Source organism: Hyperolius riggenbachi, chromosome 7 (assembly GCF_040937935.1).
Source record: "Hyperolius riggenbachi isolate aHypRig1 chromosome 7, aHypRig1.pri, whole genome shotgun sequence".
NCBI lineage: Eukaryota > Metazoa > Chordata > Amphibia > Anura > Hyperoliidae > Hyperolius > Hyperolius riggenbachi.
In genome coordinates, this window is record NC_090652.1 from 318,822,440 (window position 1) to 318,840,288 (window position 17,849).

General features: G+C 42.6%; 1 protein-coding gene across 1 annotated transcript in view; it reads right to left on the reverse strand.

Annotated features, from left to right (window-relative positions):
• Nucleotides 1–2,447: 2,447 nt before the first annotated feature.
• Nucleotides 2,448–17,849, reverse strand: part of LOC137525254 (protein mono-ADP-ribosyltransferase PARP14-like) — a 314,114-nt gene continuing 298,712 nt past the window's right edge. The window contains exon 5 of the mRNA XM_068246278.1: nt 2,448–3,895. Within this exon, the coding sequence (XP_068102379.1) occupies nt 3,609–3,895 (287 nt within the window). The 3' untranslated portion in view covers nt 2,448–3,608. The remainder of the gene's footprint in view (nt 3,896–17,849) is intronic.

Sequence of the window (17,849 nt, forward strand, 5' to 3'; positions counted from 1 at the left end):
TATAAATACATAATAATAATATGGTAGGACATTACACTATGACTATGGTAGGATTAGATTGTGAGCTCCTCTGAGGACAGTCAGTGACATGACTATGTACTCTGTAATGTGCTGCAGAGGATTTCAGTGCTATATAAATACATAATAATAATATGGTAGGACATTAGACTATGACTATGGTAGGATTAGAGTGTGAGCTCCTCTGAGGACAGTCAGTGACATGACTATGTACTCTGTAATGTGCTGCAGAGGATTTCAGTGCTATATAAATACATAATAATTGTGTTTTGTCGATTGCAGCCTGGGTTGTGTTTAGTTGGTTGCAGCCCGGCTCATGTTTTGTCGATTGAAGCCTGGCTCGTGTATTGTTGGTTGCAGCCCGGCTCATGTTTTGTTGGTGGCAGCCCGGCTCATGTTTTGTTGGTGGCAGCCTGGCTCATGTTTTGTTGGTTGCAGCCCGGCTCATGTTTTGTTGGTGGCAGCCCGGCTCGTGTTTTGTTGGTGGCAGCCCGGCTCATGTTTTGTTGGTGGCAGCCTGGCTCATGTTTTGTTGGTGGCAGCCCGGCTCATGTTTTGTTGGTGGCAGCCCGGCTCATGTTTTGTTGGTGGCAGCCCGGCTCATGTTTTGTTGGTGGCAGCCCGGCTCATGTTTTGTTGGTGGCAGCCCGGCTCATGTTTTGTTGGTGGCAGCCCGGCTCATGTTTTGTTGGTGGCAGCCCGGCTCATGTTTTGTTGGTGGCAGCCCGGCTCATGTTTTGTTGGTGGCAGCCCGGCTCATGTTTTGTTGGTGGCAGCCCGGCTCATGTTTTGTTGGTGGCAGCCTGGCTCATGTTTTGTTGGTGGCAGCCCGGCTCATGTTTTGTTGGTGGCAGCCCGGCTCATGTTTTGTTGGTGGCAGCCTGGCTCATGTTTTGTTGGTGGCAGCCCGGCTCATGTTTTGTTGGTGGCAGCCCGGCTCATGTTTTGTTGGTGGCAGCCCGGCTCGTGTTTTGTTGGTGGCAGCCCGGCTCGTGTTTTGTTGGTGGCAGCCCGGCTCGTGTTTTGTTGGTGGCAGCCCGGCTCATGTTTTGTTGGTTGCAGCCCGGCTCGTGTTTTGTTGGTTGCAGCCCGGCTCGTGTTTTGTTGGTGGCAGCCCGGCTCATGTTTTGTTGGTGGCAGCCCGGCTCATGTTTTGTTGGTGGCAGCCCGGCTCATGTTTTGTTGGTGGCAGCCCGGCTCATGTTTTGTTGGTGGCAGCCCGGCTCGTGTTTTGTTGGTGGCAGCCCGGCTCGTGTTTTGTTGGTGGCAGCCCGGCTCGTGTTTTGTTGGTGGCAGCCCGGCTCATGTTTTGTTGGTGGCAGCGCGGCTCATGTTTTGTTGGTTGCAGCCCGGCTCATGTTTTGTTGGTGGCAGCCCGCTCGTGTTTTGTTGGTGGCAGCCCGGCTCATGTTTTGTTGGTTGCAGCCCGGCTCATGTTTTGTTGGTTGCAGCCCGGCTCATGTTTTGTTGGTTGCAGCCCGGCTCATGTTTTGTTGGTTGCAGCCCGGCTCATGTTTTGTTGATTGCAGCCCGGCTCGTGTTTTGTTGGTTGCAGCCCGGCTCATGTTTTGTTGGTTGCAGCCTGGTTCCAGTCTTGTAAACAGAAAGTTTCTCTGTGTTGTGTTTGCAGTCTTCTATCTTGTTCAAGCAGCCTGCTGATTTTGCCTTACATTTAGCCCCAGCTGAATAGCTTAACCCTCCTGGCGGTCAATTAAAAGCCGCCAGGGGGCAGCGCAACAGTATTTTTTTTTATTCCCTATCATGTAGCTAGCCTAGCACAAGCTACATGATGCCCCCCTCCCTGCGGCATCCCTCCCACCCCTCCAATCCCTGCCGGCGCGTACGTCAGCCTGCACATCCCGTTCTGAACAGGATTTGCAGGAGGGCTTCCCCCGTCGCCATGGCGATGATCGGATGACGTCATCGATGTCGTGACATCACAGGGGGTTCCGATCCACCCCTCAGCGCTGCCTGGCACTGATTGGCCAGGCTGCGCATGGAGTCTGGGGCGGCGTGGCGGGTAGCGGTGAATCGGCGCGGAGCAGCGGCGATCGGAGGTTACATGCAGCTAGCAAAGTGCTAGCTACGTGTAACAAAAAAAATTGTGCAAATCGGCCAAGCAGGGCCTGAGAAATCCTCCTGCGCGGCATAGCCTGAGCTGAGCTTACTGCCAGGAAGGTTAATAGACACAAAACAAATGGCAGGAAGTTAGTTGAGTGTGAGAGCCTGAAAAGGACAGACCTCCTTCAGGGAAACTGCAGAATGGACACAACATGGAGAGATGCCTTCTCTCAACAAGACAAAGGCCAGACTGCAAGCAAAATGGCTGTTGAAGATGGTAATAATGGGACGACTTTATAAATAAAGAAAACTGTGTCTTATCAATCACTTCTACACAACGGACAAATGACTGGTGCTTAATCAAAAACTTTGCTCAACTGTGTGAAGATTTTATTTGTAGTGAACTTGCAACATCATATCAGACAATAGCAGCTCATGTGGACCATTTCTAGAACAGTCAGAGAAAAGTCCTTTTATTGCGACAGAAAATAACCTAATTCCATCTGTACTGAAAAATAGTTTTGGAGAGCTGATTGGTAACAATGATAAGAGGGGGACATGCATATAAGGCAGTGAGGAGACATTGGGGGGTCTTATGGCTGCTCACACCTTACACTTCAGTCCTGATGAGCAGATAGAGGCACTTGTGTGCGGAGCTCCCTGGTACAGCGACTGGGGCCACCCGAGGGTGCTGGGCTTTCAGAGGCCGCAGGGTAGAACTGGCAGTGAAAGATGAGACACTGAGAAAGAGCGCCTGGTAAAAAGCACGCCCCACTGGCAGCCATAGAAATCTTCATGTTTAGGGGTTTCGGTTAGGCATGAATAGGGACAGGGTAGCATGAACAGGGACAGGACCGGTTATACAATTTGGGCCTCCTGAGGAAAACTTGAGAGGAAACAAAATTATTAGCTATATTCTATTTTAGCATAATATTTTACCATCTTTTCTGTAGAAAACATTTTACCAAATTACCAATATTTTACTTTATTTCCAGGTGTTTATTTTTACAGCTGCAATAACAGCTATATTACAATATAGTGTATCCGGAGCCCTTTTGACCGGTCATAATATTTACAGGTACACATGACAGGGCCTCTTCCTGTACCGCACACACCCCGTCAGTAAAGTAGCACACGGTCACTATACAGGAGGGCTATACAGTGTTATGTGTGAAGAGACCCTACTTGACATGACACCACCAGGACATGACTGTCCTTCATATGGGCCCACTGTGGCCTCTCCTCCTCCATCCTTCCCAGAATCCTCTCTTCCTGGAAACAAGAAACTACTGCCCCCATGATCTCCGCTCCTGCTCAGATTTTCTCAAAAGGTAAATATTTTTGATATATTTTTAAAGTTTTGAAATATGAGAGTTTAGCAGGACAGCATGTAGTGATTATATATAGGGAAATGCACAAAGAGAATAATAATCATTTGTTCCCTGTGTATATAGAGGGGTTTATAAGCAAAGCTGAGTCCATCAGCGATCTGTCTGCAGAGGCAGCGATACGGACCCAGTGGTGGATCATCATTTGAAGATAATGTGGTATTCTGGGTAGGCCTGGATGTCATTAAACACGATAAACATAGAAGGATTGTTTTCATCATCGGTGACGCTGTCATACAGGATGGTAGGATTTGCTGGGTCTTTGGGTGGTGGTGCGATCATGTCCTCTTCCCCTTCACAGAAGACCCCGGTGAGGACCCGGGCCAGGTACATGTGTTGCTGCCCTTTTTGGTCTTTTTTGGCATAAGTTGGGTTAGCAGAGTAACTTGCATCTCTTGCAAAATACGTTCCATTTCCAAAAACAGCAGCTGCATGAAGAAAAAGAAAACATATTAGAGAGGGCAGGTGCAGCAAGAGAGAAGTCCTGGAGATGTCTGTGTGTATAAAGGTGGAAGACATCAGATTTGTCCTAACAGCCAACAAACTGCAACACGGATGAAGTAAACAGACATTGTGCCATTTCCACATTGGTACTCATATAAAACAAATTATTTTCTGTGCGCAGCCTCCAGGTACAAACAGAGCTAGAAAGGGAAAGATGGAAGGACCATAAAGAAGAGGGCCCCACCATATTTGTACCCAATGACTGGCTAAGGTATTTCACACCCGGTGCTGATTATTTGAGTACGGAGTGGTAAGCCCACCACGGCAAAACCGTGGGCATAGCCATGTCAGGATGTGGGCGTAGCTTATGTATCAGTGTAACTCAACAGAGATGGGCCCAAGTTTCCTCCCTATACACAGTTAGGAGTAACCCTAAAGGTAATTAGACAACGTCCCCGTCCCCCCATCCTGCTGCAGAAGATGTCAGTGCTATATAAATACATAATAATAATATGGTAGGACATTAGTCTATGACTATGGTAGGATTAGAGTGTGAGCTCCTCTGAGGACAGTCAGTGACATGACTATGTACTCTGTACAGTGCTGCAGAAGATGTCAGTGCTGTATAAATACATAATAATAATATGGGAGGACATTAGGTTATGACTATGGCAGGATTAGATTGTGATCTCCTCTGAGGACAGTCAGTGACATGACTATGTACTCTGTAATGTGCTGCAGAAGATGTTAGGGCTATATAAATACATAATAATAATATGGTAGGACATTAGTCTATGACTATGGTGGGATTAAATTGTGAGCTCCTCTGAGGACAGTCAGTGACATGACTATGTACTCTGTAAAGTGCTGCAGAAGATGTCACTGCTATATAAATACATAATCATAATATGATAGGACATTAGACTATGACTATGGTGAGATTAAATTGTGAGCTCCTCTGAGGACAGTCAGTGACATGACTATGTACTCTGTAATGTGCTGCAGGAGATGTCAGTGCTATATAAATACATAATAATAATATAGTAGGACATTAGACTATGACTATGGTAGGATTAGAGTGTGAGCTCCTCTGAGGACAATCAGTGACATGACTATGTACTCTGTAATGTGCTGCAGGAGATGCCAGTGCTATATAAATACATAATAATAATATGGTAGGGCATTACACTATGACTATGGTAGGATTAGAGTATGAGCTCCTCTGAGGACAGTCAGTGACATGACTATGTACTCTGTAATGTGCTACAGGAGATGTTAGTGCTATATAAATACACAATAATAATATGGTAGGACATTACACTATGACTATGGTAGGATTAGAGTGTGAGCCCCTCTGAGGACAGTCAGTGACATGACTATGTACTCTGTAATGTGCTGCAGAAGATGTCAGTGCTATATAAATACATAATAATAATATGGTAGGACATTAGGCTATGACTATGGTAGGATTAGAGTGTGAGCTCCTCTGAGGACAGTCAGTGACATGACTATGTACTCTGTAATGTGCTTCAGAAGATGTCAGTGCTATATACCGTATTTTTCGGACTATAAGACGCACTTTTTCTCCCCCAAAAGTGTGTGTGGGGGGGGGGGGGGAAAGTCAGTGCGTCTTATAGTCCGAATGTACCACCAGTGCCTATGTTTTTCCTCTGTCCCCCTGTGTCTGACAGTGGCCACCATCCCTGTGCGTGGTTTCCCACCCATGTGTGCAGTGTTCCTTCTATGTGTGCAGTGTCCCTATGTCCGATGTCCCCCTGTGTAAATTGCCCCGTTTCCCTGTCCTTGCGTCTGATGTGCCTGCATCTGATGTCCCCGTGTCCAGTGTGTCCCCGCATCTGATGTCCCCATGTCCGGTGTCCCCAATCTGATGTCCCCGTGTCCGGTTTCCGCATCTGATGTCCTCCTGTGTCCGGTGTCCTCACATCTGATGTCCCCCTGTGTCCCCGCATATGATGTCCCTGTGTCCGGTGTCCCCGCATCTGATGTCCCTGTGTCCGGTGTCCCCGCATCTGATGTCGCCATCCCTAAGTTTGCTGTCCCCCTTGTCCAGCATACCATGTTTTCCCCGACTCCTCAATCCGCAGCGAGCAGCTCCAATGATGGAAGTGGCCAGCGACCAATCAGGCGGAGGGCGCTGCCCCAGACCGCCAATCGCAGCGCTCACTTCTCCTGCTTCTTCATTTTACAGGGCCCGGTAGTCCCGCGGGCGGGATCATTCGGGCCAATCACGGTACAATGCGGGCGGAGCTTCACCCGGCGCCTGTATTGGGCTGTGACAGCACGGCTTTCCACCATGCGGATTTTGCGTGTATCCTGCTGCTTAGCACTGCCACGCTGTGTTTCTGAGCTGCACGTGGTGGTTAGAGGCAGATGGCGAATTGACTGCAGTACAAGCGTCAAGTAGAGAGACACAAGCAGGTCAGTCTCTGCATAATAGCAGACAAAGCCATTGATCTCACCCTCAATAGCACCTTGGGTGCTGTGAAAAGCCATCAGAAGCAGTAAGCTTTGTAACTGGCAGTCTGTTTGGTTGGTTGAGGGCTGTTTTCTTATTAGCCTGAGGAATGGGGGGAGAAGCTATGGTATACAGGACACAGGGGGACACTAAATGCAAGGATGGGGACACAGTACACAGGGACAGGACGCAGGGAGACACCACACACAGGCATGTGATGCAGGGGGGACACCACACACATTGATGGGACACCACGCATATTGATGGGACGCAGGGGGACACCGCAAGCAGGGACTGGGACATGGGGGACACTGCACACATGGATGGGACACAGTACACATGGGTGGGACACAGGGGGACACCACACACATGGATGGAACACTGCACACATGGATGGGACATGGGGGCACCGCACACAAGGATAGGGCATAGGGAGACACTGCACACAAGTATTGGGCACAAGGGGACACTGCAGACAAGAATGGGACACAGAGGGACACTGCACACATAAATGGGACACTGCACACTTGGATGGAACACCACACACAGGGACGGGGACCCAGGGGGACAGAAGATGACAGGGGGGACAATAGAGGACAAGGGGGCAGAGGAGGACACATGAGGCACAAGGGAAACATAATTGGGGGGGTCCCTAAGACGTCCCTGCACTATGACGCACCAGGTTTAGTATTTTTTTTTTTGCCTGGTTTTTGTCCTCTAAACCTAGGTGCGTCTTAGAGTCCGAAAAATACGGTAAATACATAATAATAATATGGTAGGACATTAGACTATGACTATGGCAGGATTAGATTGTGAGCTCCTCTGAGGACAGTCAGTGACATGACTATGTACTCTGTAATGTGCTGCAGGAGATGTCAGTGCTATATAAATACATAATAATAATGTGGTAGGACATTAGACTATGACTATGGTAGGATTAGAGTGTGAGCTCCTCTGAGGACAGTCAGTGACATAACTATGTACTCTGTAATGTGCTGCAGAAGATGTCACTGCTATATAAATACATAATAATAATAATATGGTAGGACATTAGACTATGACTATGGTAGGATTAGAGTGTGATCTCCTCTGAGGACAGTCAGTGACATGACTATGTACTCTGTACAGTGCTGCAGGAGATGTCAGTGCTATATATAAATACATAATAATAATATGGTAGGACATAAGACTAGGACTATGGTAGGATTAGAGTGTGAGCTCCTCTGAGGACAGTCAGTGACATGACTATGTACTCTGTAATGTGCTGCAGAAGATGTCAGTGCTATATAAATACATAATAATAATATGGTAGGACATTACACTATGACTATGGTAGGATTAGAGTGTGAGCTCCTCTGAGGACAGTCAGTGACATGACAATGTACTCTGTAATGTGCTGCAGAAGATATCAGTGCTATATAAATACATAATAATAATATGGTAGGACATTAGACTATGACTATGGTAGGATTAGAGTGTGAGCTCCTCTGAGGACAGTCAGTGACATGACTATGTACTCTGTATAGTGCTGCAGAAGATGTCAGTGCTATATAAATACATAATAATATGGTAGGACATTAGACTATGACTATGGTAGGATTAGAGTGTGAGCTCCTCTGAGGGCAGTCAGTGACATGACTATGTACTCTGTAATGTGCTGTAGAAGATATCAGTGCTATATAAATACATAATAATAATATGGTAGGACATTACACTATGACTGTGGTAGGATTAGAGTGTGAGCTCCTCTGAGGACAGTCAGTGACATGACTATGTACTCTGTAATGTGCTGCAGGAGATGTCAGTGCTATATAAATACATAATAATAATGTGGTAGGACATTAGACTAGGACTATGGTAGGATTAGAGTGTGAGCTCCTGTGAGGTCAGTGACATGACTATGTACTCTGTAAAGTGCTGCAGAAGATGTCAGTGCTATATAAATACAGAATAATAATATGGTAGGACATTAGACTATGACTATGGTAGGATTAGAGTGTGAGCTCCTCTGAGGATAGTCAGTGACATGACTATGTACTCTGTAATGTGCTGCAGAAGAGGTCAGTGCTATATAAATACATAATAATAATAATATGGTAGGACATTAGACTATGACTATGGTAGGATTAGAGTGTGAGCTCCTCTGAGGACAGTCAGTGACATGACTATGTACTCTGTACAGTGCTGCAGGAGATGTCAGTGCTATATAAATACATAATAATAATATGGTAGGACATTAGACTATGACTATGGTAGGATTAGAGTGTGAGCTCCTCTGAGGACAGTCAGTGACAAGCCTATGTACTCTGTAATGTGCTGCAGAGGAGGTCAGTGCTATATAAATACATAATAATAATATGGTAGGACATTATACTATGACTATGGTAGGATTAGAGTGTAAGCTCCTCTGAGGACAGTCAGTGACATGACTACGTACTCTGTACAGTGCTGCAGGAGATATCAGTGCTATATAAATACATAATAATAATATGGTAGGACATTACTCTAGGACTATGGTAGGATTAGAGTGTGAGCTCCTCTGAGGACAGTCAGTGTCATGACTATGTACTCTGTAAAGTGCTGCAGAAGGTGTCAGTGCTATATAAATACATAATAATAATATGGTAGGACATTAGACTATGACTATGGTAGGATTAGAGTGTAAGCTCCTCTGAGGACAGTCAGTGACATGCCTATGTACTCTGTAATGTGCTGCAGGAGAGGTCAGTGCTATATAAATACATAATAATAATAAAATGGTAGGACATTAGACTGTGACTATGGTAGGATTAGAGTGTGAGCTCCTCTGAGGACAGTCAGTGACATGACTATGTACTCTGTAATGTGCTGCAGGAGAGGTCAGTGCTATATAAATACATAATAATAATATGGTAGGACATTAGACTATGACTATGGTAGGATTAGAGTGTGAGCTCCTCTGAGGACAGTCAGTGTCATGACTATGTACTCTGTAAAGTTCTGCAGAAGGTGTCAGTGCTATATAAATACATAATAATAATATGGTAGGACATTACACTATGACTATGGTAGGATTAGAGTGTGAGCTCCTCTGAGGACAGTCAGTGACATGGCTATGTACTCTGTAATGTGCTGCAGAAGATGTCAGTGCCATATAAATACATAATAATAATATGGTAGGACATTAGACTATGACTATGGTAGGATTAGAGTGTGAGCTCCTCTGAGGACAGTCAGTGACATGACTATGTACTCTGTAATGTGCTGCAGAAGGTGTCAGTGCCATATAAATACATAATAATAATATGGTAGGACATTAGACTATGACTATGGTAGGATTAGAGTGTGAGCTCCTCTGAGGACAGTCAGTGAAATGACTATGTACTCTGTAAAGTGTTGCAGGAGATGTCAGTGCTATATAAATACATAATAATAATATGGTAGGACATTAGACTATGACTATGGTAGGATTAGAGTGTGAGCTCCTCTGAGGACAGTAACTGACATGCCTATGTACTCTGTAATGTGCTGCAGAAGATGCCAGTGCTATATAAATACATAATAATAATATGGTAGGACATTAGACTATGACTATGGTAGGATTAGAGTGTGAGCTCCTCTGAGGACAGTCAGTGACATGACTATGTACTCTGTAATGTGCTGCAGAAGATGTCAGTGCTATATAAATACATAATAATAATATGGTAGGACATTAGACTATGACTATGGTAGGATTAGAGTGTGAGCTCCTCTGAGGACAGTCAGTGACATGACTATGTACTCTGTAATGTTCTGCAGAAGGTGTCAGTGCCATATAAATACATAATAATAATATGGTAGGACATTAGACTATGACTATGGTAGGATTAGAGTGTGAGCTCCTCTGAGGACAGTCAGTGACATGACTATGTACTCTGTAATGTGCTGCAGAAGGTGTCAGTGCCATGTAAATACATAATAATAATATGGTAGGACATTAGACTATGAGTATGGTAGGATTAGAGTGTGAGCTCCTCTGAGGACAGTCAGTGACATGACTATGTACTCTGTAATGTGCTGCAGAAGATGTCAGTGCTATATAAATACATAATAATATGGTTGGACATTACACTATGACTATGGTAGGATTAGATTGTGAGCTCCTCTGAGGACAGTCAGTGACATGACAATGTGCTCTGTAATTTGCTGCAGGGGATGTCAGTGCTATATAAATACATAATAATAATAATATGGTAGGACATTATACTATGACTATGGTAGGATTAGAGTGTGAGCTCCTCTGAGGACAGTCAGTGACATGACTATGTACTCTGTAATGTGCTGCAGGAGATGTCAGTGCTATATAAATACATAATAATAATATGGTAGGACATTAGACTATGACTATGGTAGGATTAGAGTGTGAGCTCCTCTGAGGACAGTCAGTGACATGACTATGTACTCTGTAATGTGCTGCAGAAGATGTCAGTGCTATATAAATATATAATAATAATATGGTAGGACATTAGACTATGACTATGGTAGGATTAGAGTGTGAGCTCCTCTGAGGACAGTCAGTGTCATAACTATGTACTCTGTAAAGTGCTGCAGAAGGTGTCAGTGCTATATAAATACATAATAATAATATGGTAGGACATTACACTATGACTATGGTAGGATTAGAGTGTGAGCTCCTCTGAGGACAGTCAGTGACATGACTATGTACTCTGTAATGTGCTGCAGAAGATGTCAGTGCTATATAAATATATAATAATAATATGGTAGGACATTAGACTATGACTATGGTAGGATTAGAGCGTGAGCTCCTCTGAGGACAGTCAGTGACATGACTATGTACTCTGTAATGTGCTGCAGAAGGTGTCAGTGCCATATAAATACATAATAATAATATGGTAGGACATTAGACTATGACTATGGTAGGATTAGAGTGTGAGCTCCTCTGAGGACAGTCAGTGACATGACTATGTACTCTGTAATGTGCTGCAGAAGGTGTCAGTGCCATATAAATACATAATAATAATATGGTAGGACATTAGACTATGACTATGGTAGGATTAGAGTGTGAGCTCCTCTGAGGACAGTCAGTGAAATGACTATGTACTCTGTAAAGTGTTGCAGGAGATGTCAGTGCTATATAAATACATAATAATAATATGGTAGGACATTAGACTATGACTATGGTAGGATTAGAGTGTGAGCTCCTCTGAGGACAGTCAGTGACATGACTATGTACTCTGTAATGTGCTGCAGAAGATGTCAGTGCTATATAAATACATAATAATAATATGGTAGGACATTAGACTATGACTATGGTAGGATTAGAGTGTGAGCTCCTCTGAGGACAGTCAGTGACATGACTATGTACTCTGTAATGTGCTGCAGAAGGTGTCAGTGCCATATAAATACATAATAATAATATGGTAGGACATTAGACTATGACTATGGTAGGATTAGAGTGTGAGCTCCTCTGAGGACAGTCAGTGACATGACTATGTACTCTGTAATGTGCTGCAGAAGGTGTCAGTGCCATGTAAATACATAATAATAAAATGGTAGGACATTAGACTATGACTATGGTAGGATTAGAGTATGAGCTCCTCTGAGGACAGTCAGTGACATGACTATGTACTCTGTAATGTGCTGCAGAAGATGTCAGTGCTATATAAATACATAATAATATGGTTGGACATTACACTATGACTATGGTAGGATTAGATTGTGAGCTCCTCTGAGGACAGTCAGTGACATGACAATGTACTCTGTAATTTGCTGCAGGGGATGTCAGTGCTATATAAATACATAATAATAATAATATGGTAGGACATTAGACTATGACTATGGTAGGATTAGAGTGTGAGCTCCTCTGAGGACAGTCAGTGACATGACTATGTACTCTGTAATGTGCTGCAGGAGATGTCAGTGCTATATAAATACATAATAATAATATGGTAGGACATTAGACTATGACTATGGTAGGATTAGAGTGTGAGCTCCTCTGAGGACAGTCAGTGACATGACTATTTACTCTGTAATGTGCTGCAGGAGATGTCGGTGCGATATAAATACATAATAATAATATGGTAGGACATTAGCCTATGACTATGGCAGGATTAGAGTGTGAGCTCCTCTGAGGACAGTCAGTGTCATGACTATATACTCTGTAAAGTGCTGCAGAAGGTGTCAGTGCTATATAAATACATAATAATAATATGGTAGGACATTACACTATGACTATGGTAGGATTAGAGTGTGAGCTCCTCTGAGGACAGTCAGTGACATGACTATGTACTCTGTAATGTGCTGCAGAAGATGTCAGTGCTATATAAATATATAATAATAATATGGTAGGACATTAGACTATGACTATGGTAGGATTAGAGTGTGAGCTCCTCTGAGGACAGTCAGTGACATGACTATGTACTCTGTAATGTGCTGCAGAAGGTGTCAGTGCCATATTAATACATAATAATAATATGGTAGGACATTAGACTATGACTATGGTAGGATTAGAGTGTGAGCTCCTCTGAGGACAGTCAGTGACATGACTATGTACTCTGTAATGTGCTGCAGAAGGTGTCAGTGCCATATAAATACATAATAATAATATGGTAGGACATTAGACTATGACTATGGTAGGATTAGAGTGTGAGCTCCTCTGAGGACAGTCAGTGAAATGACTATGTACTCTGTAAAGTGTTGCAGGAGATGTCAGTGCTACATAAATACATAATAATAATATGGTAGGAAATTAGACTATGACTATGGTAGGATTAGAGTGTGAGCTCCTCTGAGGACAGTCAGTGACATGACTATGTACTCTGTAATGTGCTGCAGAAGAGGTCAGTGCTATATAAATACATAATAATAATATGGTAGGACATTAGACTATGACTATGGTAGGATTAGAGTGTGAGCTCCTCTGAGGACAGTCAGTGACATGACTATGCACTCTGTAATGTGCTGCAGAAGGTGTCAGTGCCATATAAATACATAATAATAATATGGTAGGACATTAGACTATGCCTATGGTAGGATTAGAGTGTGAGCTCCTCTGAGGACAGTCAGTGACATGACTATGTACTCTGTAATGTGCTGCAGAAGGTGTCAGTGCCATGTAAATACATAATAATAATATGGTAGGACATTAGACTATGACTATGGTAGGATTAGAGTGTGAGCTCCTCTGAGGACAGTCAGTGACATGACTATGTACTCTGTAATGTGCTGCAGAAGATGTCAGTGCTATATAAATACATAATAATATGGTTGGACATTACACTATGACTATGGTAGGATTAGATTGTGAGCTCCTCTGAGGACAGTCAGTGACATGACAATGTACTCTGTAATTTGCTGCAGGGGATGTCAGTGCTATATAAATACATAATAATAATAATATGGTAGGACATTAGACTATGACTATGGTAGGATTAGAGTGTGAGCTCCTCTGGGGACAGTCAGTGACATGACTATGTACTCTGTAATGTGCTGCAGGAGATGTCAGTGCTATATAAATACATAATAATAATATGGTAGGACATTAGACTATGACTATGGTAGGATTAGAGTGTGAGCTCCTCTGAGGACAGTCAGTGACATGACTATGTACTCTGTAATGTGCTGCAGGAGATGTCAGTGCTATATAAATACATAATAATAATATGGTAGGACATTAGCCTATGACTATGGTAGGATTAGAGTGTGAGCTCCTCTGAGGACAGTCAGTGACATGACTATGTACTCTGTAATGTGCTGCAGAAGGTGTCAGTGCTATATAAATACATAATAATAATATGGTAGGACATTACACTATGACTATGGTAGGATTAGAGTGTGAGCTCCTCTGAGGACAGTCAGTGACATGACTATGTACTCTGTAATGTGCTGCAGAAGGTGTCAGTGCTATATAAATACATAATAATAATATGGTAGGACATTAGACTATGACTATGGTAGGATTAGAGTGTGAGCTCCTCTGAGGACAGTCAGTGACATGACTATGTACTCTGTAATGTGCTGCAGAAGGTGTCAGTGCCATATAAATACATAATAATAATATGGTAGGACATTAGACTATGACTATGGTAGGATTAGAGTGTGAGCTCCTCTGAGGACAGTCAGTGACATGACTATGTACTCTGTAATGTGCTGCAGAAGATGTCAGTGCTATATAAATACATAATAATATGGTTGGGCATTACACTAGGACTATGGTAGGATTAGATTGTGAGCTCCTCTGAGGACAGTCAGTGACATGACAATGTACTCTGTAATTTGCTGCAGGGGATGTCAGTGCTATATAAATACATAATAATAATAATAATAATATGGTAGGACATTAGACTATGACTATGGTAGAATTAGAGTGTGAGCTCCTCTGAGGACAGTCAGTGACATGACTATGTACTCTGTAATGTGCTGCAGGAGATGTCAGTGCTATATAAATACATAATAATAATATAGTAGGACATTAGACTATGACTATGGTAGGATTAGAGTGTGAGCTCCTCTGAGGACAGTCAGTGACATGACTATGTACTCTGTAATGTGCTGCAGGAGATGTCACTGCTATATAAATACATAATAATAATATGGTAGGACATTAGACTATGACTATGGTAGGATTAGAGTGTGAGCTCCTCTGAGGACAGTCAGTGACATGACTATGTACTCTGTACAGTGCTGCAGAAGATGTCAGTGCTATATAAATACATAATAATAATATGGTAGGACATTAGACTATGACTATGGTAGGATTAGAGTGTGAGCTCCTCTGAGGACAGTCAGTGACATGACTATGTACTCTGTAATGTGCTGCAGAAGATGTCAGTGCTATATAAATACATAATAATAATAATATGGTAGGACATTACACTATGACTATGGTAGGATTAGAGTGTGAGCTCCTCTGAGGACAGTCAGTGACATGACTATGTACTCTGTACAGTGCTGCAGGAGATGTCAGTGCTATATAAATACATAATAATAATAATATGGTAGGACATTAGACTATGACTATGGTAGGATTAGAGTGTGAGCTCCTCTGAGGACAGTCAGTGACATGACTATGTACTCTGTAATGTGCTGCAGGAGATGTCACTGCTATATAAATACATAATAATAATATGGTAGGACATTAGACTATGACTATGGTAGGATTAGAGTGTGAGCTCCTCTGAGGACAGTCAGTGACATGACTATGTACTCTGTACAGTGCTGCAGGAGATGTCAGTGCTATATAAATACATAATAATAATAATATGGTAGGACATTAGACTATGACTATGGTAGGATTAGAGTGTGAGCTCCTCTGAGTACAGTCAGTGACATGACTATGTACTCTGTAATGTGCTGCAGAAGAGGTCAGTGCTATATAAATACATAATAATAATACGGTAGGACATTAGACTATGACTATGGTAGGATTAGAGTGTGAGCTCCTCTGAGGACAGTCAGTGACATGACTATGTAATCTGTAATGTGCTGCAGAAGATGCCAGTGCTATATAAATACATAATAATAATATGGTAGGACATTACTCTAGGACTATGGTAGGATTAGAGTGTGAGCTCCTCTGAGGACAGTCAGTGACATGACTATGTACTCTGTAATGTGCTGCAGAAGATGTCAGTGCTATATAAATACGTAATAATATGGTAGGACATTAGACTATGACTATGGTAGGATTAGAGTGTGAGCTCCTCTGAGGACAGTCAGTGACATGACTATGTACTCTGTAATGTGCTGCAGAAGATGTCAGTGCTATATAAATACATAATAATAATATGGTGGGACATTATACTATGACTATGGTAGGATTAGAGTGTGAGCTCCTCTGAGGACAGTCAGTGACATGCCTATGTACTCTGTAATGTGCTGCAGAAGAGGTCAGTGCTATATAAATACATAATAATAATACGGTAGGACATTATACTATGACTATGGTAGGATTAGAGTGTGAGCTCCTCTGAGGACAGTCAGTGACATGACTATGTACTCTGTACAGTGCTGCAGGAGATATCAGTGCTATATAAATACATAATAATAATATGGTAGGACATTACTCTAGGACTATGGTAGAATTAGAGTGTGAGCTCTTCTGAGGACAGTCAGTGACATGACTATGTACTCTGTAATGTGCTGCAGAAGATGTCACTGCTATATAAATACATAATAATAATATGGTAGGACATTAGACTATGACTATGGTAGGATTAGATTGTGAGCTGCTCTGAGGACAGTCAGTGACATGACTATGTACTCTGTAAAGTGCTGCAGAAGATGTCAGTGCTATATAAATACAGAATAATAACATGGTAGGACATTAGACTATGACTATGGTAGGATTAGAGTGTGAGCTCCTCTGAGGACAGTCAGTGACATGGCTATGTACTCTGTAATGTGCTGCAGGAGAGGTCAGTGCTATATAAATACATAATAATAATAATATGGTAGGACATTAGACTGTGACTATGGTAGGATTAGAGTGTGAGCTCCTCTGAGGACAGTCAGTGACATGACTATGTACTCTGTAATGTGCTGCAGAAGATGTCACTGCTATATAAATACATAATAATAATATGGTAGGACATTAGACTATGACTATGGTAGGATTAGAGTGTGAGCTCCTCTGAGTACAGTCAGTGACATGACTATGTACTCTGTAATGTGCTGCAGAAGATGCCAGTGCTATATAAATACATAATAATAATATGGTAGGACATTAGACTATGACTATGGTAGGATTAGAGTGTGAGCTCCTCTGAGGACAGTCAGTGACATGACTATGTACTCTGTAATGTGCTGCAGAAGATGTCAGTACTATATAAATACATAATAATAATATGGTAGGACATTAGACTATGACTATGGTAGTATTAGAGTGTGGGCTCCTCTGAGGACAGTCAGTGACATGACTATGTACTCTGTAATGTGCTGCAGGAGATGTCAGTGCTATATAAATACATAATAATATGGTTGGACATTACACTATGACTATGGTAGGATTAGATTGTGAGCTCCTCTGAGGACAGTCAGTGACATGACTATGTACTCTGTAATTTGCTGCAGGAGATGTCAGTGCTATATAAATACATAATAATAATAATATGGTAGGACATTAGACTATGACTGTGGTAGGATTAGAGTGTGAGCTCCTCTGAGGACAGTCAGTGACATGACTATGTACTCTGTAATGTGCTGCAGAAGGTGTCAGTGCCATATAAATACATAATAATAATATGGTAGGACATTAGACTATGACTATGGTAGGATTAGAGTGTGAGCTCCTCTGAGGACAGTCAGTGACATGACTATGTACTCTGTAATTTGCTGCAGGAGATGTCAGTGCCATATAAATACATAATAATAATATGGTAGGACATTAGACTATGACTATGGTAGGATTAGAGTGTGAGCTCCTCTGAGTACAGTCAGTGACATGACTATGTACGCTGTAATGTGCTGCAGAAGAGGTCAGTGCT